At 40.1% G+C, this 23,828-nt stretch overlaps 1 protein-coding gene across 1 annotated transcript; it reads left to right on the top strand.

The window, feature by feature from the left end:
* The first annotated feature begins 14,676 nt into the window (after nucleotides 1-14,676).
* Nucleotides 14,677-16,344, top strand: LOC116010996. Its single transcript, XM_031250483.1, has one exon. It carries the CDS (start codon nucleotides 14,677-14,679, stop codon nucleotides 16,342-16,344), a length of 1,668 nt encoding a protein of 555 aa, XP_031106343.1.
* Nucleotides 16,345-23,828: the final 7,484 nt, after the last annotated feature.

The raw sequence follows: 23,828 nt of genomic DNA, 5'->3' as shown, positions 1-23,828 counted from the left end.
TTTTGATGTTTTAATTATTTATACCTTAATACTAAATTAAATGTTACAAAAAAATTGAATTATAAATAATTTTAGTCAAGTTTTTTAATTAAATTACACAAACAAAATGAGACATGGATCGGAATAATTTGATATATATATATATATATTTTTTTAAATAGAAAATTAAGGAATGAAAAATGTTACTTACACCGTTTCCATTTTTAAAAATTGAAAAATTATTCCAAATAAATTGTTCTCTATTTGGATAATACTTTTTCAAATAAACTTCATAAAAATTTTGAAAAACATTTTTTTTTCTTATTTCCTAAATAAGAAACACACATAATTTCATCCATAATTGTAGAAGAATATTTTATATATCAATTATGTATATATTTAGTTATATTATTTCCAAACTATTAGAGTATATTTTAGGTAAATAGCTTTATTATATATATTCCTACCTTTTCTATTTATTTTACCGTTAAACTAATGTGTATATATATACTATGTAATCCTTTGTTTACAGCAAGTCAATATACATGTACATCAGTTAATATATTATTCTTACTTCATAGCCATGTATTCATACGTATAGATCAAATCTTACATGGTATCAGAAGGTTTTCATTGATCAATGCTTCTTCATCTTTGATGATTTTCTTTTGGCACTACATTCCATTCTACAAAGATGGCTACAACAACACCTACAGACCCTCTCCATGCATCTAGTAATCAGGATGAATCCATCATCAACACTGGTCATGGTTCTGCCATTCAACGACAGTCCTTCACCGTCCCTTTTGATGCCGAAAATCCATACTATCTCCACTCTTCTGATGGTACGGGCACCGCGCTTGTTGGAAATGTTCTCACGGGCATTGATAACTACAATCCTTGGGCACGGGTAATGACAATGGCCCTTAAAGGCCGCAACAAGTTTTGCTTTGTTGACGGATCCCTTCCCATGCCAGATGTTGCCCATCCCGATCACGCTCGTTGGCACCGGGTGAACAACATGGTGATGTCATGGATCCTAAATTCAATACACTCGTCCCTGGCTAACACAGTCCTATATGCCACTGATGCGGCCTCCGCTTGGACAGATTTACAAGAACGTTTTTCTACCGCGAATGGACCTCGCATCTATGAAATTGAAAAACGTATAGCAACTTTTTCCCAACGTGATGCATCCATAGCAGACTACCATAATCATTTGAGTGCACTTTGGGACGAATTAAACTTGCTGGATCCTCCACCTAAATGTTCGTGCTCCGCTCGCCAGGAATACGTTGCACAAATGGAGCGTCGCCGACTGATGCAATTTCTCATGGGCCTCCGAGAAACTTTCGCTCAACCACGGAGCCAACTATTGCTTAATGGTAAACTTCCTACTGTTAAAAATGCTTACTCATTGTTGCTGCAAGATGAATCACAACGTGTACAAACCGAAAGTTACGGACATCCACTGGATCATTCGGCTCTTCAGGCAGCCCGAATTGATATTAATACACCAGCCTCGTTGCAATCTCATACATCCTATGTGCCTCAGTTTATTGCCGCTGCCAATCAATCTTCTACAAACAAGGCACATGCATCATTCTCCACATCTCGTCCAGGTAACAATCGACCACGACCCCGGTGTGCTCATTGCGGGACGCTTGGTCATACTCAACAAGTTTGCTACAAGCTTCACGGGTATCCTCCCGGGCACAAATTCTACAAAAAGGGAAATACTAATAGTCAACATGTGACGGCACAGTCAAGCTCGCCTATTCCATCTGAATCACTTCAACAATTACTCCGATTGCTACAAGAGGTAAAGGAGCCTAAAGCAAACCTTGTTGGTAAGTCTATAGCTTTAACTTCTATTTTAAATATTTCAAATGAATGGGTTATTGACACAGGTGCTACTGATCATGTTTGTTTCAATCTTTCTATTTTTACTGAATTGCCTAAATATAATAATATTGTGACAAATATATCTGTTCCTACTGGTAATGCAATTCCTGTATGTGGTATTGGACATGCTCGTATATCCCCTAATATTAATCTGAGTGATGTTTTATATGTCCCTACTTTTAAATTTAATTTGCTATCTGTGCAAAAATTGACAAAAGATTCAAATTGCACTGTCATTTTCTTTCCTAATTATTGCGTGTTTCAGGACCTTTCAACGAAGATGGAGATTGGTCGGGGCCATGAACGCAATGGCTTATATTTCTTTAGTGATACATCGCAATCCACTGCATTAACCACCATCACTTCCAATACATGGCATTCTCGTTTTGGTCATCCATCTCATTCAGTTTTTAAATATTTAATTTCTACACTAGGTTGTTCTGATTTTAAAGATCCTTGTGATATTTGTCATATGTCCAAACAGACACGTTTATCTTTTCCTATAAGTCATACTTCAACTAACGCTTGTTTTGATTTAATTCATGTTGACATTTGGGGTAAGTATTCTATTCCCACCCGGACTGGACATCATTATTTTTTAACTATCGTTGATGATTATTCTAGAGCTACTTGGATTTTTATGATGAAATATAAATCTGATGTTTTTTTGTTGCTTGTTCGTTTCTTAGCATATGTTAAGAATCATTTTAATACATGCGTTAAAACTTTTCGTTCTGACAATGGTTCTGAGTTCACAAAAATAGATTTTCAAAATATCTTACTTCAATATGGAATTTTGCAACAATCCAGTTGTCCTAGCACACCCCAACAAAATGGGGTTGTTGAACGCAAGCACCGTCATCTTCTTAATGTGGCACGTGCTCTGCGCTTTCAAGCAGGACTACCCCTTAAATTTTGGGGTGATTGTGTTTTAACTGCTACTTATCTTATCAATCGTACCCCTACCCCTGTCTTGCAAAATAAAACTCCTTTTGAAGTCCTGTTTGGACATTCCCCTGATTTTACTACCTTACGTGCTTTTGGTTGCCTATGTTATGCATCTACCATACAAAATCACCCTAATAAGTTTGATCCTAGAGCAAAGCGTTGCATTTTCCTTGGTTATCCTCAAGGTCAAAAGGCCTATAGGTTATATGACCTTAGCTCTCATAAAGTTTTTGTGAGTCGAGATGTTATATTTTATGAGAATATTTTTCCTTTAAAAGATGAACCTGTTTTAGCTACACAATCAACTCCTAACCCCATATTACCACTACCTATACCATCCATTGAAGCACCAAACACACCAGTTCCTGTACACCTTAATGAACACACTACTCCTACCACACATATACCTACTGTTCCAGAAACACCTTTCCCTGAAAGCAATCATTCCATAACTAACTCACCCATACATGCACAACCATGCTCCAATTCTCCACCACCAATCCCTCTTCGACGGTCTCAAAGGCAACATAAACCTCCCAATTACCTTTCTAGCTATATATGCAACATGTCTACAACACCACAATATCCCATTTCTCATTTTCTTGACTCCAAAGCATGCAATCCCAGTCACATTTGCTTCATTAACAATATCACCAAAGAATCTGAGCCATCATCTTTCTCTGCTGCACAAACTGACCCTAAGTGGAAAATAGCTATGCAAGAAGAAATACGTGCTCTAGAAGCTAACAATACTTGGTCTTTGACAACTCTACCGCCTGGTAAGTCTGCTATTGGATGCCGATGGGTTTACCGTATCAAATACAAACCTGATGGTTCTGTTGAGCGATACAAAGCCCGCTTGGTAGCAAAAGGATACTCTCAGCTAGAAGGATTTGATTTTACCGATGTCTTTGCTCCTGTCACAAAGCTTGTCACAGTCCGTACAGTTCTTAGCATCGCAGCCATCCGAGGATGGGCTACTCATCAACTTGACGTCTCTAATGCCTTCCTTCATGGAACACTTCATGAAGAAGTCTATATGCAAGTCCCTCCAGGTTTTAGGAGAAAGGGGGAGAATCGAGTTTGTCGTCTCCATAAATCTCTTTACGGGCTCAAACAAGCATCACGATCATGGTTCACGACCTTTTCTACATCCCTCACCAGCGTCGATTTCATACAATCTAAAGCAGATTATTCCATGTTCACTTACAAACGTGGAAATTTTCTAACTATCTTGCTTGTTTATGTTGATGATATTGTTATCACAGGTAATGATCCGACCATCATTTCTATCCTCAAGCAATACCTAGCGAACAAATTTCAACTCAAGGACTTGGGATCATTAAAGTACTTCCTTGGGATAGAAGTTGCACGTTCCTCTGCTGGAATTTTTTTGAATCAAAGGAAATATGCCCTTGAAATTCTCGCAGATACGGGAATGTTAGCTTGTAAACCCGCTTCAACTCCTATAGAGGTTAGTCATCAACTCACTCCGAACACAGGTGAACTTCTTGCAGACCCTTCCATATATAGACGACTCGTTGGTCGCCTCCTCTATCTCACAGTCACTCGGCCAGGCATCACTTATGCAGTTAATCTCCTTTCGCAATTTATGTCTGCACCACGTGACATGCATTGGCAAGCTGCGCTTAGGGTTGTACGTTATATCAAAAGATCACCAGATCTTGGCATTCTGTTATCGACACATAGCTCTTTAAAGTTACATGTCTACTGTGATGCCGATTGGGCTTCATGTCCAACCACACGACGCTCAACTACGGGGTATTGCACTTTTCTAGGAACAAGTCCCCTATCTTGGCGAACAAAGAAACAAACAACAGTATCACGATCCTCTGCTGAAGCAGAATACCGTGCCATGGCAAATGCAGCTAGTGAAATCACTTGGCTTCAATTACTCCTATCAGAATTAGATATACCAGTTCATCCTGCACAATTGCATTGTGACAATCAAGCGTCTCTCCACATTGCCAACAATCCTGTCTTTCATGAAAGGACTAAACATGTGGAAATCGATTGTCATTTCGTACGAGAGAAAATCAATGATGGCACACTACGCACTATTTTCGTTCCATCCAATCAACAACTAGCCGACATATTTACGAAGAGCCTCCTTCCTCAACCGTTCGATGCCATCTCTTCCAAGCTCATGTACCGTCCTTGAGCTTGAGGGGGAATGTAGAAGAATATTTTATATATCAATTATGTATATATTTAGTTATATTATTTCCAAACTATTAGAGTATATTTTAGGTAAATAGCTTTATTATATATATTCCTACCTTTTCTATTTATTTTACCGTTAAACTAATGTGTATATATATACTATGTAATCCTTTGTTTACAGCAAGTCAATATACATGTACATCAGTTAATATATTATTCTCACTTCATAGCCATGTATTCATACGTATAGATCAAATCTTACAATAATCATCATTAATTATTATCTACAAATTTCTATATCTATATGATAATTTTATCTAATCTTACCACCAAGTGGCCAACGGTAAATTATTTTGTGGACTCCGGCCAACCTTGCAAGGTGGATCCGGGTTTAAAATATACAATTTACATACTGAATGATGTAAATTGTGAAATGTAAATTGTGATGATCCATGGTATAACGTACTATTGGTCACCAACCCACTCTTATCACTTGCCTAGCTACATATTTATCTACCTTATCGCGCATTTACCTTTATCTATTTACTTATCTACCTACCACTATATATGAATAAATTCGTTGCTATATTTTCTTACTTTATTGAGTTTATTCTTAGGCCAGCCAGAATCTATTTTTTTTTTCTATTTATGATATATTTATCCTAATATAACATATTTTCTTAATTAAACTTAATTAGGATTAGACATTATTCATATTATATATACTAGTTTTATACGCGCATTGCGCGAATGGGTTAATGCCCAATGTTTATATTTAAATAAATATTTGAAAGTATATCAATACAAGATTATATATGAGAAGTTTATACATGGGTAATTGAATGTCGAATTTTTTTATTTAAATATCTAACTCAAAGTATATGAATCCAAGATAATATAGAAAATTCATTATAATTATTACTAAAATAAATGTTTGCAACCTTGTAAAATCGATAGTCTAAATATTTGGTCTAAAAATGATAGTCTAAATAAATACTACTTTTAATTTGAATTTTTCTAAGTGTTCTTATTAATTCTCTTCTGAGTAACATTGTCATTCTCTTCATCTTTACTATTTGTTCTCTTCCTTTTTGTTGGTAGTGTGTTATTTGAAATTCGGTTATTGTTGGTAGCATAGATGACAACGTCATGCAATGAGATTATGATATAGGAGCTATGGACTTTCCTTTAAGTGTTCTGCTTGGGGTTCATTTGGTTCAACCATTATTGTTGAATGAGTTATTGTGAATAAAGAAATTCCTAGTTTAAGAAGAAAGATTAAATAAATTAATAAAAATTTGAAAATTTAAAATATTATGTATTCCAAAGATATTAAAATGTAGTTTCTCGCTTCAATTTGCTGGGTTATATGTTATTTGAGTACTTTCATTGTCAACAAATCCCCCAAGTAGTTAATATGAGTGGTTCCAAACTATTCTTTTTTATTTTGTTTCATGGTATTAAAGAAATACATATGTATCATTTTTTTATGTAACTACTAATTTATTTAATTTAATAAGAGTAAAATAGAGTGATTCCGCTTCAATTTGTTGGGTTATTATTTGAGTACTCTCTTTGTCAACCAATCCCCAAGTAGTTAATATAATTAGCTTCAAATTATTTAAAAAAAAATTCATAGTATTAATAAAATACTTGGTAAATAAATATATTAAATTATTTTGTACTATAACTTTGATATTTAATTACAATATATTGTAAAAATATGATAATGGACAATGTAATGAATATCAATTGATAAATTTGAATGTAAAGAATCTTTGCATGAGAGAAAATAAAGACATTATAACTAATGAAATTATTTCTCTTATTTAATTTAATTTTTTGATAATGAATAATTTTTTCAAATAAAGGTATTGTAGACACATAATTCTAAATTAAAGAAATACATATGTATCATTTTTTGTTGTAGCTACTAATTTATTTAATTTAATAAGAGTAAAATAGAGTGAGAAACTTAATTATGTCAAATTTGATTGAGATGAGGTTCGAACCTATGACCTTTCTTATAGAAATTAATGGGTAAGTTAAAAGTTAACGGAATATTAACGGAGAAGAGAATATTTAACGGAAAACTTAACGGATAATCATAAAAGTAATGTTAAATTAGGTAATCTCTATTAATAATATTAATCTGAATTATCTTAACCATCTATTTGATTAAATAATTCATCTAAACCATCCATTTGATTAAATAATTTGACCGCCATTTTTTCTACCCATTTTAGGCCTAACTTTCTTTGGCTCTTATTAGTATAGTAGATAATTAAAACTTGAAGTTTGAACCGATTTTAAAAGTTTGAGAGAACATCATAGGTTATTAATTTGAGTATATATTCACTCAAACTGAACATATATATATATATATTTGAATACCGTGTCTTACAAAATGTAATTATATGAGGGCTAAAGTGGTAAGGATTGGAAGGTGTATGAAATGAAGTTAGTGGTTGATCGAATGGACAACACAAATAGTCTGACATGCCTGAAACCAAACAAATTAAAGCTAGCTAAGATAACATGCATTCCATATAACACCCAATATATACAACACTTATATGGCGTGTTTGGTTCAATCACAAATTTTGTCTGCAAGAATATAATATAAATATATTATTGTAATTATTCCGATCCTCTACCTATTTGGTTCCTTTTAAAACTTACAAACACATTATTATTATTCAGCTTTGATAATTTAGTTACACCCCAAACAAATTAAACGGACGGAACCAATCAAAATGAAGCTAAGGTTGTTATGTTGACACTACTTGGACAAGACATTAAGATGGAGAAATAAGCTAATTAAGAGCAGTGTTATTAATGGAAGGGAATTGAAGTAGTCGTCTGAGTTTGAGAGGAGCGGAGGGAAGTTAACTGGGCGGGGATGGAAGCAATGGCCACCATTAGCTAGCGTGATGCCATCATTTCAGGCCAGTCAATTAGATGCCTTTGCAACTGTCACTCCCGGCCCTTAGCTTCAAATTCCGTTTTCAAATTCTATGTCTTCTATCTACTTTTTAGCCTTAGATTTTGCTTTATTGATCCATATTTAATTTACGGGAAATTAAAGTCCACAATTACTACCCGAAATATATGTATGCTTTTCTTAAAGATTTTATATATTGTGACCTTATCCGGCAAAGACCACTATGAGGTAATTAATCAATATATATATATATATATAGGTTGCATATATATAGTTGATGTACCGGAGACTAATAGCTAAACAACTCCCTACAGACAACTCCAAAGGGAGTTGGATTTAAAATCTTGTATGTAATTATCAAGCCAACTGTTTAACCAACTTTGTTGTGTTGCAACAATATATGCATTGGACGGGTGTTTGGTTAGCAGGAAAAAAAAGATTTTGATTATATTATTTGAAATATGTGAGAAATTGGGGGGGTAATAACTTGGGCACAAAATTAAAGGTGATAGTACAAAGAGGGTATAGTAGTACGTGTCTAGTTAGTTGCTTTTGTGTTGAATTGTGCTGGCTGTTCAGTTCCTCCGATCCTACCTTTTAGAAGAGAATGTGCCATGGCATAAACCTCCCATGCATTCAACTAATATACAACCGTATGTTAAAAAGGAAACCCAAAAAAAAAGTGTCCCATGTTACTAGCTGCTTTATATTTAATTTGCATTGTTTCATATTGAAACTCTTCCCGTGATTAATTAATCACTTTGCTCTGATCTGATCAACTGCTGATCGAGTACATCCATACTAATTCAAACAACGTAACTAACAAATGGATCAATTTGTTTTGCTAAAATATTTCTCGTTTAATATAAACAATTTATGATTTGTGTTTTTAACACATGACATACCAGATGAGATCAATCAATTCATGATTATTAATAAATAAAAAAATTATTGCCACTTCAATGTTTTGGTGGAAACAATTGGTCCCGGTAGTTTTACCTCTAACTAAAACATTATTGAATGTGTATTACATATATAAAGACTTAAAATTTTTGTAAACATTTAATTTAAATGACTCTTAAGCAGAGGGATAGATGGATTTCAATTGAGAAAGCATATAACTACAAATGTCAAAAAAGGCTTATAAAAATTCATGACTTTATGACCCTGTTTGGTAACATAGTTAGCTTATCAGTCAATTTCGACTATTTGACCATTATTAATTGTTTAACTTGTTTAAACGTTCAACATAAGTGTTTGATTAATTAGCTTTTCGTAATAGCTTATTGCTCCAAAATGTTAAATTTTAGAAAGCGGCTCAAAGCAACTTTTTCAATAAGCTTTTTGAGAAAATCATTTAGCATGTATCAACTATCAGCTAATAACTAATTTACCAAACATCTTTCTACAATCAGCTAATGCTATCAACTAGTCAAATACACTAACCAATCAGCTAGATAACAACTATTATCTAACTTTTAAAACCTTTCTAAAAATTTAAATTGATTACCTTTGAACTTTAAAAATTTATAAAGGGCTCCCGGCCCCTTACTCAACTTTAAAACCTAACTTAAATTAAAGTTCAGATGTCTTAATTCCAAGATTTTAGCAACTAAACAAGTTAGGGTTATGCAATTGCTTCAATTCACTAAAACATTAATTATTCGAAAAAAAATGAGAAGAAAAAGGAACGTGAGGAGGAAAGAAAGAACATATAAGTTGAAGGAGTTATATATATACTGAGAGGGAGTTAATAAAGAAAAAGAATGCAAATAATATATATATATATATATATATATATATATATATATATATATATATATATATATATAGAATCCTAATCATATGAAAACTATGCCCCCAAGTGAGAACGTGAGGACAAATCCAAACCATTGATTTGCAAGATCTGACAGATGAGAAATCAAGTAAAAAATGAGCGGGGTCATTTTCATAAATATTACAAAATTTTGTTTATTTCAACCGTTAGATCTATTAGATCAATGGTTTGGATTTGTCCTTACGTTCTCACCTAGGACATGGTTCTCACCTGATTAAGGACCTATATATATATATATATATATATATATATGGTTATGATCAGGTGTGGTGGCTCCTTAACGTGCGGTCACACCACTATGTATACAAATATACACCACTCGATGTTAGAAATACACCACACAAATGTGCATCATTAGGTACGCATCATAAAAAAACACACCACTAGGTATGTAAATGCACATCACATAGTGTTAGCAAATGCACCATTAGGGGCATGGGAGTTATGGTGCATTATTTTGGGTGTGTGGTGTGTTTTATGGTGTTTTTGTGTATTTTCATTGTGGTGCGTTTTTTTTAACATTGAGTGGTGCATTTTTTAATATTGAGTTGTGTGAACCGCACGGGAAGGCGCGACCACATTTGAACATATTTCTATAATCTTGCCTAAATCAACAACGTCCAGGATTAACAATGATTAAAAAATGTGGTGGCAATTTGGTCTTTTTGCGTCTAGATCAATGCACTAGTAGATCTAATGGTTCAAAATAAACAAAAAATTTATGTACATTTATGAAGGGTTTTACGGGAGAATTGGTGAATGCACTTGAACATTAACCTATATATTGATGGTTAGGATTTACCTATAGTAAAATAATAATAAGAAAATGGAGTCAATTAAATTCTATATATGGGGCAGGCAGGCTATGTAGCTAGACCCTTCTTTTGTTGTTGGAAGCTAAGTGGGGATGGAATCAAATATATATAATCAAATTCAAGTCAAAAGTTTTTCACTCCTATATATAATATTCTTTTCTCTTAATCTTTAATTTTTCTCAAAAAAAATAATAAATGATCGGCGGGCGAGAAGCCTCATAAATTTTGACACATAAAAAATCTATCATATAATTTAATTAATTCGCAGAGGAATATATGTTGTATATTGACAATGAAACAAATGATAGATATTTATGTTCCTTAAATTAATTCAAATTCATTAAGGATGGGAACATGATATCCAAGCTAAGAATCGAATTAATAAAGGTAGGCATCAGCAGGTAGGGGGCAGGGATGGTGACACATATACATATACAAATATATACATGTATATCCGTCTTTAGTTTGCGGCGAATGGTGGGCGTTGGGTGCCCATGGCTAAGCGATGGTAGTGTTTCAATTCTCCAACAGTCATGAATCATAAGCACTGTACAAGGAATCCACCTTGGATGGACAAAATTAATTCATCCCTCCCAGGCCGACCACATTAGCTACCATACCTAGCTTAATAATATCATCCATCATCTCCTCCTCCTCCTCCTCCTCTCATCACTATGTATGTATGTGTGCATACCTGACCAAACTTTGGTGCAACTCCGTTGACGCCCACCCACACACTCACACTCAATGGAAATCCACACACTCCCTCTCATTCCATGCATTCAATTTAATTTAAATTCTAAATCTTTAATTATGTATATGTTCATTTATTAACCTAAGTTAAATATATATGATTTTAATTTATTCATTATCGACTTATTAAATTCATATCTTTAGACTGTATAATCAACACTATAATATAATGCATTAAGAAGACATTTTATTCAAATTATATAAAATATAATAATCAGCGCAATATGAGTATAATAGTCTTACTCAGGTGCGAACCATTTTATAGGTGAGAACGTGTAGTTTAATTTGGGACATTGAAATCAAACAATCAACGATTGTAATCAAATCATCCTAATCGTGCTGATTAAGGACCGAAAAAATTACTCTGAAGGACAATTTGGTCAGTCAACAGGTTCCACAACGGGTTCAAACCAATGGGACTATTCAACATGTCTATTGAACGCGTTGATATGCCCATGTGAACGTTGAGTAGTATGGAGTATTTGATTATTTGCTCGACGCTTTTCGTGCATTGCTATATAGGATGTCGTGCAATTCATATACTAAATGCCATACATCGATAACTCTCTAGTTTGATTATTAGCTTGGCCTAGGCCATGCATACATATTACTTTGATCGTGGATTTCTATACAGAGTGTTGTACATTGATAGAATGGTTGAGATTAATCCTAAATTTTTACTTGAAAGGGTTATTCTTATTTGAACTCACTCATATATATATAGTAACACTCATACATACTATACGTGTATAAATATTTATTTATAATTTATATTTATTTGTATAAATAGAATAAGCACATCCTTGGTAATATGCACAAGCTAAGGTAATGTTATACGATTTGCATACTGCATACAATACACTCATAATATTTTCATTTGATCATGCATATAAGATCGAATGTGAGGATCTATGACGATAGATTTCGCCTTGGCCAAAAATATTAATTGCATGGGAAATACTATACAAGAGGATAGGACGGACATGATCGAAATTAAATGTACATTGTTTGGAGCTTAGCTAGCATGCATCATGTATGTGAAATTGAATATAATAATACCCGGCCCGGCCCGTTTATAATATAATATATTATAAGTATAATTATGTTGTTCTAGAAGAAATGCCATCTATCATCTTTTGCTGAAGCAGATCTGATCAGTCTATCTTGTTGGGTGTACTGTAGCAGTATTCATCTGAAATTCCAATTTTGCCATGTATGTATTCACAGCAATAAAAGATATCTATATGTATATATAGTTTGGTAAGCTTCGATCTGAGTAGTATATATGTTGTTAAATTTGTGTATTCATATATTTATATATCCTTTCAACTGTGCATGTTTGGGACTGGGCCATTCATGCCACCAACATATGTCTGATTGACTATTTTTACTATCTCGCATCAATTTTCAATATCTTAATTGTTATTAAATGGAACGACAATTCTTTTGATTTATACAAGTGTTTGACTTATTTGATCTCGTTAAAATTTATTTAATAAATAAAATTTCATCATCAGCATTACAATATCATAACATAACCATCTTCCACTTCAATTCAATTACAACATAAGTAGTTTTTTTTTTTTTTTGAAAACCAACATAAGTAGTTTAATTTCATGGTTTTTGACTACTTTTTATTCTCCTAGCTACAAGATAATCATTACACTCAAAGCAAAATGCATATATATTAAATTGGGGAAACACATATTAACCTTATATATAGGTATAGTAGGTAGCTTCTAAGATAGTTACTGATGAAATTAAAGAGGTGGGAAGGTTGTTGGATCTTATTGGAGAAGTTTATTCTTGGAATATACCTATCTACTCAATTAGTGCCATGGAGATGCTAACTTTAGTGCGTAATCATACTCATTGCTGAAGATTTTATTGATGAGTTAATAAAGTTATAAATTTTTATTTCATTAAAAAACGTTATTTTATATATTAATTCATTAGTTTACGTACTCATTATGGTATCAAATTAAATAATAATAATTTATTTTATTAGTTTATCTTTTTTTTTGTACTCATTATTTTTTTTATTGTGCTGATAAGGCAATAACCTTATGGTTTAGTGGTACGAAGTGACTTAAAAAATTAATATTTAATTATGCTCTATTATAAACTCCGTCTGATGGATAAATCATACCCGGACCCGCCACGGAGCACGGGTCAAGGATCACCCGACCCGGGAGCATGACCTGGGCCCTTTCGGCCCATGGCCGTCCTCCACGAGGTCAGCTGGGCCGACCTCTCCAGAGGTCGGCTGGGCCGAGCTCTGGGCTCGGCCTAGGGGGCCCGGGTCGTGGTTTGACGCGGTCTTATCGGCGTGGGACGCGGTCCAGGCCCGCTCGAGGGGTTTTCTCCAGGTTGTTGGACCTACAGCTAGTATATAAACATGTAACATTGTCTAAACAAGACATCTTCCACTTCTTTGTCCTAACGACATCTTTGTCCTGTTATTACCAATCCTGTAATAGCTTTATTATTCGTTCAATATATACAAGTACCTCCGAGGTACGCTTTGATCCATACTTGTCGTACCCCCTATAATCTATTCGGGTTTATTGATTCGGGCTACCCGGGTTAATTAAATCCATCATTGGTGCTTTCATTGAGAGCTCGACGTACAGGCTCGAGCGTGCTATTCACTAGCTATGGCAAGATCAGGATCCAACTCCGGTAACTCCCACGGCTCGCGGGGTAACCGCGCTCCCTCCCGTGCCGGTGAACCTAACGGGACGGCGAGTCACCAAACCCTGCCCGCGAGGTCGGCCGGTGACCTCTGGGACGTCCTCAACAACAACCGACACGCCGGGCCGACCCCGCCCCCTCCACCTCCAGCCCCGGGCTTTCAGGAGGGGATGACCGCGCTCCGGCAAGCCACCACCGTGTTGACGCAGATCTTGGATGGGCTTCAAGGCAACCTCGTGGCTCTTCCCCCCGGCCCATCACGGCGGGAGGAGGGTCCGAGCACCCGCCGACCTCGCACACCCGAGGAGGTCAATTCACCTCGGCCCTCAGCAGGGAGGGGAGGAGACGAGGCCCCTCGAGGTCGGCCTACACAACGCGAGACAAGAGGAGACCGCCCGGTTCGGGCTACCAAGTCCGCTCTCGGACGATTGGGCACACGGGTCCCAATCCACGAATGCCTCGACTTCGGATCTCCTAACGAGGCGCCCGCCGAGGGGTCGGCCTCACGAAGGGCCCCGAGCCTTGAGCCCCGCGCTCAACCTCGGCGGGAGCAAGCCTCGCGTATAGAGCAATCCGGGGAGACTCGTGAACGGCCCTCGAGCTCCCATAGCAGTGAGATGGAGCAGTTACGTAGGCGGATGGACGAGCTTCAGCGTAAGTTGGAAGCACGAGAAGGGTCCCCGGAGCCTCAGGAGGTGTTGACCTCCCCCTTCACCGATGATGTCATGGCGGAGCCGCTACCGAGGGATTTTCGATTCCCAACCATCAAGGCTTATACAGGGTCGGCCGATCCCCGGTCCCACCTCCACAGGTATCGGGCCGCCATCATGATGACAGGTGCGAGTGACGCCGTCATGTGTCGGGGTTTTTTCGCAACCCTCGACGGCCAAGCGCAAGATTGGTTCACGTCGTTGCCCGAGAAATCCATCTCGACCTTTGCGGATCTCTCGGTGAAATTATTGTCGTACTACGCCTGCAGCATACCGAAGAAGAAGCAGTTTGCTAGTATGTGCAAGTTAGAACAGTGGAGTACGGAGACATTGACCGACTACCTCACCAGATGGAAGAAGGAGGCGAGATCGGTCGAAAACTTCGACGAGAAAGCAGCCATACCGATCTTTACCAGCAACGTCAGATCAGGTCCTTTCCACCGCGACCTCATCCAAAACCGTCCCAAGACATACGCCGCGTTGCTGGACCGAGCGGCGAGGTTCGCGGAGGCGGAGGAGGCCGAGAGAAAGAAGAAGGAGGAGGAGCGAGGTCGGCGAGACAAGGCACCCCAAGACGAACGCCGTGCGCCGAGGCCCCCACGCCAGGCCGGGCCGCGGCTGGCCCCGTTGCGCTACCTCACTCCCTTAACGCATCCGGTGAGTGCTATCCTAGAGCACGCCGAGGTCATGGGCATCGTATCATACCCAGAAGAATGTATGAAGGTGTCGCCCAACGCGGACCTCAACAAATATTGCCGTTTCCACAAGCAGCAACGGCACGACACGGACGAGTGCATGGTTCTCAAGAGACAGATCGAGGAGCTCATTCAGAGGGGCTACCTCGGTCAATACGTTAAAAGGTCGGGGCAAGGCCGACCTTTGGCCAATGTGTGGAAAAAGAAGGGTGGTTCTGAGCCACCCGCCTCCGGGTCGTGCAAGAGAGAGCTCGACCAATTCACCGAGGAGGAGGAGAAGGAGTTGGACGAGTCCCACCCCCTAAAAAAACAGGTCATCCATGTCATCTTTGGTAGTCCCGAAGGAGGGGACACACAATCAGAAAGGAAGAAATGGGCTCGGAACCTCTACGTAGGGGAGGTCATCCGCCAACCGCAAGAGAAGAAGCAAAGGAGGGAACCTATCATCTTCACAGACGACGACCTCCCAGATGGACCCCTACCCCACCGGGATGCCTTGGTGATCACCTTGGACATCAACAACACTATCATTCACCGGGTGTTGGTGAACACGTGGAGCTCCGTGAACGTCATGTATTATGACATGTTCACTAAGCTCGGCCTGACAAGGAAGCAGTTGGCACCAGTAAGAACCCCACTGTCCGGGTTCACAGGAGACTCGATCGAGACGGAGGGCTCCATTAACCTCGAGGTTGAGATAGGCACCGCGCCACACGTTAAGAGGTGGGAGGTCAAGTTTGTAGTCACCAAGATCGAGTGTGCCCACAACATCATTCTCGGCCGGCCCGCCTTGGAGGACCTCCAGAGCGTCATATCCATGGAGCACCTATGTCTGAAGTTCCCCACCCCCACCGGGGTCGGCGTGGCAAGGGGGGATTAGAAGGTCAGCCAGAGTTGCTACCTGAAGGCATGTCGCCAGATCGGCAAAAGGGACCTCCAGGTGCATACCATCGGCGAGAAGGCGCTACAAGGCGAAGAGGGTCGGCCCCGCGCCGAACCTATAGTCGAGACCGAGGAGGTCGTGTTGGACCTCGGCCGACCCGAGCGAGTTGTCAAGGTCAGAACGGGGCTGCCGGCCGACCTCCGAGGTCGGATAGTCGAGGTCATCCGACAATTCAAGGACGTGTTTGCGTGGGGCCCCGAGGACATGCCGGGCCTCGACCGCGAGGTCATCACCCACAAATTGGCGGTAGACCCCACCATCAAGCCGGTACAACAAAAGAAGAGGTACCTCTTGGCGGAGAGGCGCGATTTCGTAAAAAAGGAGGTCGACACCCTCCTCGAGATAGGACACATTCGGGAAGTGCTGTACCCCGAGTGGCTCGCAAACGTGGTCCTCGCACCTAAGCCGTCGACCTAGAGAATGTGCGTGGGCTACACCGACCTCAACAAGGTGTGCCCCATGGATCCGTTCCCGCTGCCCAACATTGACCAGCTGGTAGACGAGACGGCGGGGTGCGCGCTGATGAGCTTCCTCGATGCATTTCGAGGTTATCATTAGATTTTCATGCACGAGGCCGACGAGGAGAAGACGACCTTCACCACCCCGGAGGGGGTCTTCTGCTACCGGGTAATGGCATTCGGACTCAAGAACTCCGGGGCAACCTACACGAGGATGGTCGCCAAGGTCTTCAAGAAGGTCCTCGGTCGGAACCTCCAAGCCTACGTCGACGACATGATTGTGAAGAGTGCCGAGGCCAACCTCCACATGGACGACCTAACAGAGGTATTTTCAATAATGCGGAAGTTTGATTTGCGACTGAACCCTAAGAAGTGTACCTTCGGGGTGCACGGGGGAAAATTTTTGGGTTATATGGTCTCCAAGAGGGGCATAGAGCCCAACCCCGATAAGGTCAAGGCCATTCTGGAGATGGAACCTCCGAGGTCCCTCCGCGAGGTCCAGCGCCTCAATGGTCGGCTGGCCGCCCTCGGCCGCTTCCTCTCGAGGTCGGCCGAGAGGTCTCTACCCTTCTTTGGGGTCCTCAAGAAAAGCAATGGCTTTGAATGGTCGGCTACATGTCAGAAAGCTTTCGACGAACTCAAGGCCTATCTCATCCGGCTCATCTCCATCGGTGTCTTCACCTGACGACGAGACCAACTCAGTCACCACCGCCCTAGGAGGAGGTGGAGCGGCGTGCCGCGTGAAACCAAGGTCGGACAAAGCCCTCTCCGTCACAAGCGCCGTGGTATCCGTCAACCCGTCAACGCTCTGTGGATTTAGAAGTAAGTAGCCCCGATCGGCGAGCTCGTCCGTGACTGGGGGGAGGGGGCGCTTATAGAAGAAGCCACCCCAAGGCACATGGAAAGGAAGGGAAGGGCCGGTAGACACAAAGACAAATTTGGGCTTCCAAAATTTGTTCGAAGATTTAGGCTCGTGGAAGAGTTTCTTATTGGATCGGGCAGCGAAAGACGCAAACCCCTTACTCAGGAGGGCAGGAGCACAAGTGATGTGGAAGTGGGCATGAAAGAGATCCAACGTGGGCGAGATACCGACCTGGGCACATCTAACCATGAAGGCGGCTAGAAGGCGGTGGGAGTTGGGCACTAGCTGCCCAGGAGCAATACCATGTGAGTTTAGGATGTCCACCACAAAGGATTTAAGCGGAAAACGAAGGCCCATCTCAAGGGACCGGAGGTGGACACCGAAATAGTTCGGAGAGGGAGGTTCAAGGATACTGCTCCCCGGGGAAGGAACCACGACCTCCACGGTTGGTCCTAACAAGGACCGGGCACACGCGATGTCGTAGTCACTAAGCGACACGGTGGCCTCGCGGGGGGTGGTCGAATCAAGCTCAGTGTGTAATCTAGAGCGGGAAGGGTTTGGAAGCGCGGTAGGCACAAGGGCACGAAGAGGGCGGGCCGCGACGGCGGGTCGCCCAAGTGCCATGTCAACCTCAAGAGGAGGAGAGGGAAATTAATCTAGGGGGACGCGCTCACCGTCATCCATGGGCAAATCTAGAATATTTATAGAGTCCAACAAGCTCACATAAGGGTCTTGAGGAGTCAATGGCATGCACGACATGAATCAAGTAGAACTCTAAAAGGAGAACGCGAAACTACTCACCCGGTTCTAAGGAGAGATGAGTTGACACTTGGGATGACAAGAGAGCGATTTGGGCCGAAGGGTAGAGGTCGGCTTGGACGAGCTCGGTGGTCGGAGGGGAGTGACGGAGACGGACGGAGTGGGCGACGCAGCTCGGCGACGGCGGTGGCGGTGCGACGCGTGGCCGGCGGTTAGCACTCGCGGTCACGAAGTACGCCGACGTCGACGGTTAGCGGTCCTCGACGGTGGGCTCGGCGGCTCGGACTACTCGGAGTCGGCGGTAGCACGGCCCAACTTCGGCGGCAACGTTGCTCGGAGCCGGCGGCGATGACGCGTTGGGAGTTTCTCGCTGTCGACGACGGTACTACCGACGGTGGTGGTTCACGGCGATTTTTGGGGGATTTTTGGCTGCGGAGCAGCGGCTGTCGGCCACTGTGGAACTCCACGGCAGCAGTCGCTGGCGGCGGGCGTCGGCGAGCTTCGGTAGGAGGGCTTTCGGCGGTTGGCGTCGACGGGCTTCAGCGAGGATCGGGGGGCTCGCGGCAGCTGACGTCGACGGGCCTCGACGAGGATCACCGGCAGCAGTGGCGGCTAATGTGGGCGAGGCTTGGCGGGGTTCACCGGCGGCGGCGGAATCACCCTCTCTTGGCCGGTTTTCTTTTTCGGATTTTGTAGGAGTATGGATGGTGTGAAAATCCAAATGGAAGGTTGAGGGAGGTTATATAGGTGGAGGGGGAGAGGAGAATGGGGGGAAAGTAGATGACATTTTGAAAAAATTTGACCTTTTGTTGGGAAGAGGGAAAGTCAAAAGGTTAAAAAGGTGATGGTGATGGTTGAGTGTAGAAAGGGAAAAGTTGGTGATGTGAGGGTGAAAGGTTGGTGACAAGATCTTTTATAGAGGTTGGGGTGGAAGAATTGTGGTAGGAGAAGACTTGTAAGGGATAAGGATGACTTCAAATTCCGAAATTCATCTGTGTGTGCACTTCTATCGCGATAAAACTTCTGTTTTGCCGAGGATTCTTGGAGATTTATTTTTAACCAAGGGTGGGAGTAATATTTCGTAAATAGTTGTAGGAGTGGTACGGCGTTCGTGCAGCGCGGTTTTACGAGTCTACTTTCTTTCGCTGACGACTTATCGCAGCTTAGAGAGTGGGGGACTGATGATGGATAAATCATACTTGGACCTGCCACGAAGCACGGGTCAAGGATCACCCGACCCGGGAGCATGACCTGGGCTCTTTCGGCCCATGGTCGTCCTCCACGAGGTCAGCTGGGCCAACCTCTCCAGAGGTCGGCTGGGCCGAGCTCTGGGCTCGGCCTAGGGGGCCCGGGTCGTGGTTTGACGCGGTCTTATCGGCGTGGGACGCGGTCCAGGCCCGCTCGAGGGGTTTTCTCCAGGTTGTTGGACCTACAACTAGTATATAAACATGTAACATTGTCTAAACAAGACATCTTCCACTTCTTTGTCCTAATGACATCTTTGTCCTGTTATTACCAATCTTGTAATAGCTTTATTATTCGTTCAATATATAAAAGTACCTCTGAGGTACGCTTTGATCCATACTTGTCGTACCCCCTATAATCTATTCGGGTTTATTGATTCGGGCTACCCGGGTTAATTAAATCCATCACCGTCAGTGAATTATTATTTCTTTAGTTATCTTCAAATAGATAGTTTTTTTTTTGGGAATTCAAATAGATAGTTTTAATCATGTCATTGTGAAATTCATCATATTTACCAACAAGTATTATATTAAACATATTTGAACTTATAGTTTGATGTCGTATAATCGTACCAATCCGAAACAATCTCTTACTTGTAATTTTTGTTGGTAGTGAATAAGTTGATTAATCAAAATAATATATATATATCGATAAAGGTTTTATAATCTGAGGTTGTAAACCCAACAGAGAGTGCTAGGAGCGATGTAGCATTAGTCTCCCAGGATATAACGGATTACGACCTTAGTGTTTGAGCACCCAAACATAAAGTCCAACGAACTAGAACAAAGATTGATCGATCACTCCATCTTTTTTAGGAAGTGTTGGCAGCACTTTACTTAGGAAAAAAGATTTTGAGAGAGCAAGAGAGAAAAGAAAAAACACATTTACTAATGGAAACGGTTTTCTGTTTTTTTTTCTAATATTTCAGTTTTCATTCTCTATTTTCTATTTAGAAAAATTGTTTACTAACATTTATTTTTTTCAAATTTATTTTTTTAGATTAACGCTATAAAATTAACACAAATTTAATTTCGAGTGATTTTTAGACCTTATATTTAAAATATTTTTTTAAAGAGAATAAATATAATTTTTACTTTTAAGTCCAATATATGTAATATTTTTACATTTGATATTTGAACCAAATTTATATTTGTATATAACATAACTAAAAATATATTTGAACCAATAACCTATTAAGTTCACCTAAACATATTCATTTGAATGTCATGTATATAAATATATATAATTTTTACTTTGAATTTTAATATAGTAATATATGTGATCGAAATTTCAATATCTGATATCTAGACTAAACTTGTATTACGATATAACATAACTAAAAATATCCAAACTAATAATCAGTTGAGTTCAATCAAAATATAAAACTTGGTAAGTATAGAGTTCAATTTCTAACTTTAAGCATAAGAAAATAAGTCATGTTTAAATAAGTAATGCAAGTAGGCTAGAAAAAATAGAAAATGGTGATAAGTAAAAGAATATGATAATGACACAAAGCTGGCTATGGATGTTGGCAGACCTTTTTGGCGCTTCACGGGGATATTATGGCTTCCTAGAGAGACAACGAAGAAGAGATGCGTGGCAAATGCTACGAACACTTGCGACACAAAGTACTTTGCCCTGGGTTGTGATGGGACATTACAATGATATTCTACATCAATTTGAGAAAAGAGGGCGTGCTCCCCACATGGAATGGTTGATAACAGGGTTTCGAGAGATAGTGGCTGGTTGTGGTTTACAAGATTTTCCTTTCAGCGGTAATCAGTTCACGTGGGAACGATCGCGAGACACTAATAATATGATTGAGGAGAAACTTGACAGAATCCTCACTACTAATACCTGGCTGACAATGTTTGAAAGAGCCAACGCAATTTCACTACTATGTCCTTACAATGATCATCTACTATTAATGCTCACACTGGTCATTTCAATGCAAGGCAGTGCACGTAAGCGTTTATGCTTTGATAATACGTGGCTATGAGAAGACAAGCGCCGTGAAATTGTCTCCCAAAGCTGGTGTCAGTCGGCAGGTTTAGACGTCTTAAACAAAATTGAGTGTTGTAGTAAAGATATTTGGCAATGGGGTCGAACTTATAACAAGGACTTCCAACGGAAAATTGATCAGTGTAAATCTCGTATGGAAGTGTTGCGGTATTGTCGTGACGATGATGGTTTCTTGGAATATTCTCACAGAGAATGAGCTTTTAATTCTTCTTGAACAACAACACACTTTCTGGAAACAAAGGGCTAAGGAGCATTGATGTGAACAACAGATTCTTCCATAACTCAGTGAAGTTTGGAAGGCGTAGAAATAAAATTCAGAAACTAAAGAATGCTGAAGGGGAGTGGATTGAAGGAAAGGATGCGATAGGAGAGGCAATGCTTGACTATTTTGGGAATCTTTTTAAATCTGAACAAGGGGAGATGCAAGATGTAATTGATAGTTTTCCTACAAAGGTTACAACCCAGGATAATGCCAAGTTGCTACGGCCACTCAGTGCAGATGAGGTGTGTACGACTCTTTTTCAAATGCAACCTAATAAGTCTCTAGGCCTAGATGGGATGGGTTCGGGCTTCTTTCATCACTTTTGGGATATTGTCGGAGGAGAGGTGACGGTGTTCTGTAGAAGTTTTATCAAGTCAAGCAAATTGCCCGCAAAGGCGAATGATACCTTTATAGTGCTGATACTAAAGAAGGCTAGGCTAGAATCCATGACGGACTTGCGTCATATTGCTCTTTGTAACATGTTGTATAAATTGCAGCTAATGTGTGTGCCAATAGACAGAAATATTTCCTCAAAGGCCTTATTTCTAGTGCACAGAGCGCATTTGTGCAGGGGCGCCTAATAAGTGATAATATCATGCTTGCATACAAGGTGCACCATTTTTTAAAGCGAAAAACTCAAGGAAAAGAGGGGGTGGTGACGTTGAAGGTGGACATGAGTAAAGCATACGAACGAGTTAAATGGCGCTTTCTTGAGGATGTTTTGTTAATGATGGGGTTTGAGCAACGTTGGGTTGATATTCTCCTTGAAACAGTTACGTCCATTCAGTACCATATATTGCATGAACAATGCCAACTTGATCCAATTATCCTAGACCGAGGACTTCGCCAAGGCGATCCCCTATCACCTTACTTGTTCTTGATTGTGGCCAAAGGCCTGAGTGCCTTGATTGAAAAACATATGCACATGGGAAGTTTGCATGGGGTGTGTGTAGCTAGAGGAGCACCGCCTATTTCTCATCTTTTGTTCGTGGACGATTGCTTTCTTTTCCTTTGTGTTAATACTCAGGAGGGTGAGAAAATGAGGTCAATTCTAGAAACTTATTCGGCAGGTTCTGGCCAAAAAATAAATTACGACAAATCAGTTATTTGTTTCAGTTCAAATGTGTCTCAACACGTTAGGGATGATGTGGTAAGGATTATTGGTTTGACAGAGGGGGATACTACGGGGAAATATTTAAGTCTCCCCTCAGTTGTTAGCAAAAGAAAGAAGGAGAGTTTAGGTTTTCTAATAGAACGGATTCTTGCATAAGTTCAGAGTTGGAATGCAAAATTCCTATCTTGTGCAGGTAGAGAGGTGCTCACAAAGAATGTTATACAAGTTATGCCTTCTTATGCGATGATGATTTTCATCTTACCTATGGGTTTGTGTAAAAGATACTGGCATGGGTAATGCTGATGTTGAGATGGACTCACAACTTGTTTTTCTTGTTATCTCTAGTTCTTCTTTTCATTCTGCTTTTGGTTTATTAGTTGACAATATTAAAGAATTGGCATCTATGATTAGTGATGTCGAATTCCGATTTGTTAAGTGATTTGCGAATTGTGCCACCCACAATGTTTCTCGGGAGACCTTTTCTATGTCAGGTTGTGGGGAGTGGTTTGATACTCCTCATTCTTTCCTTGTAAACTGTCTTGCTAATGATTTAATGAATTAAGTTCTTGTTTAAAAAAAGATGATAACGAATGTGATCATAGTAATAAATAAATATGTAAGCAGATAATGCTCAGGATGTGGTTATAGTGACATATAGCCAAATAGATGATAGATGATTCTGTTTTTCATTTAGAAAAC

The sequence above is a fragment of the Ipomoea triloba genome, chromosome 2, assembly GCF_003576645.1.
Source record: "Ipomoea triloba cultivar NCNSP0323 chromosome 2, ASM357664v1".
In the NCBI taxonomy this organism is placed as follows: domain Eukaryota; kingdom Viridiplantae; phylum Streptophyta; class Magnoliopsida; order Solanales; family Convolvulaceae; genus Ipomoea; species Ipomoea triloba.
Note: the sequence above shows the minus strand (reverse complement) of the source record. Positions and strands in the feature narration are given on the sequence as shown.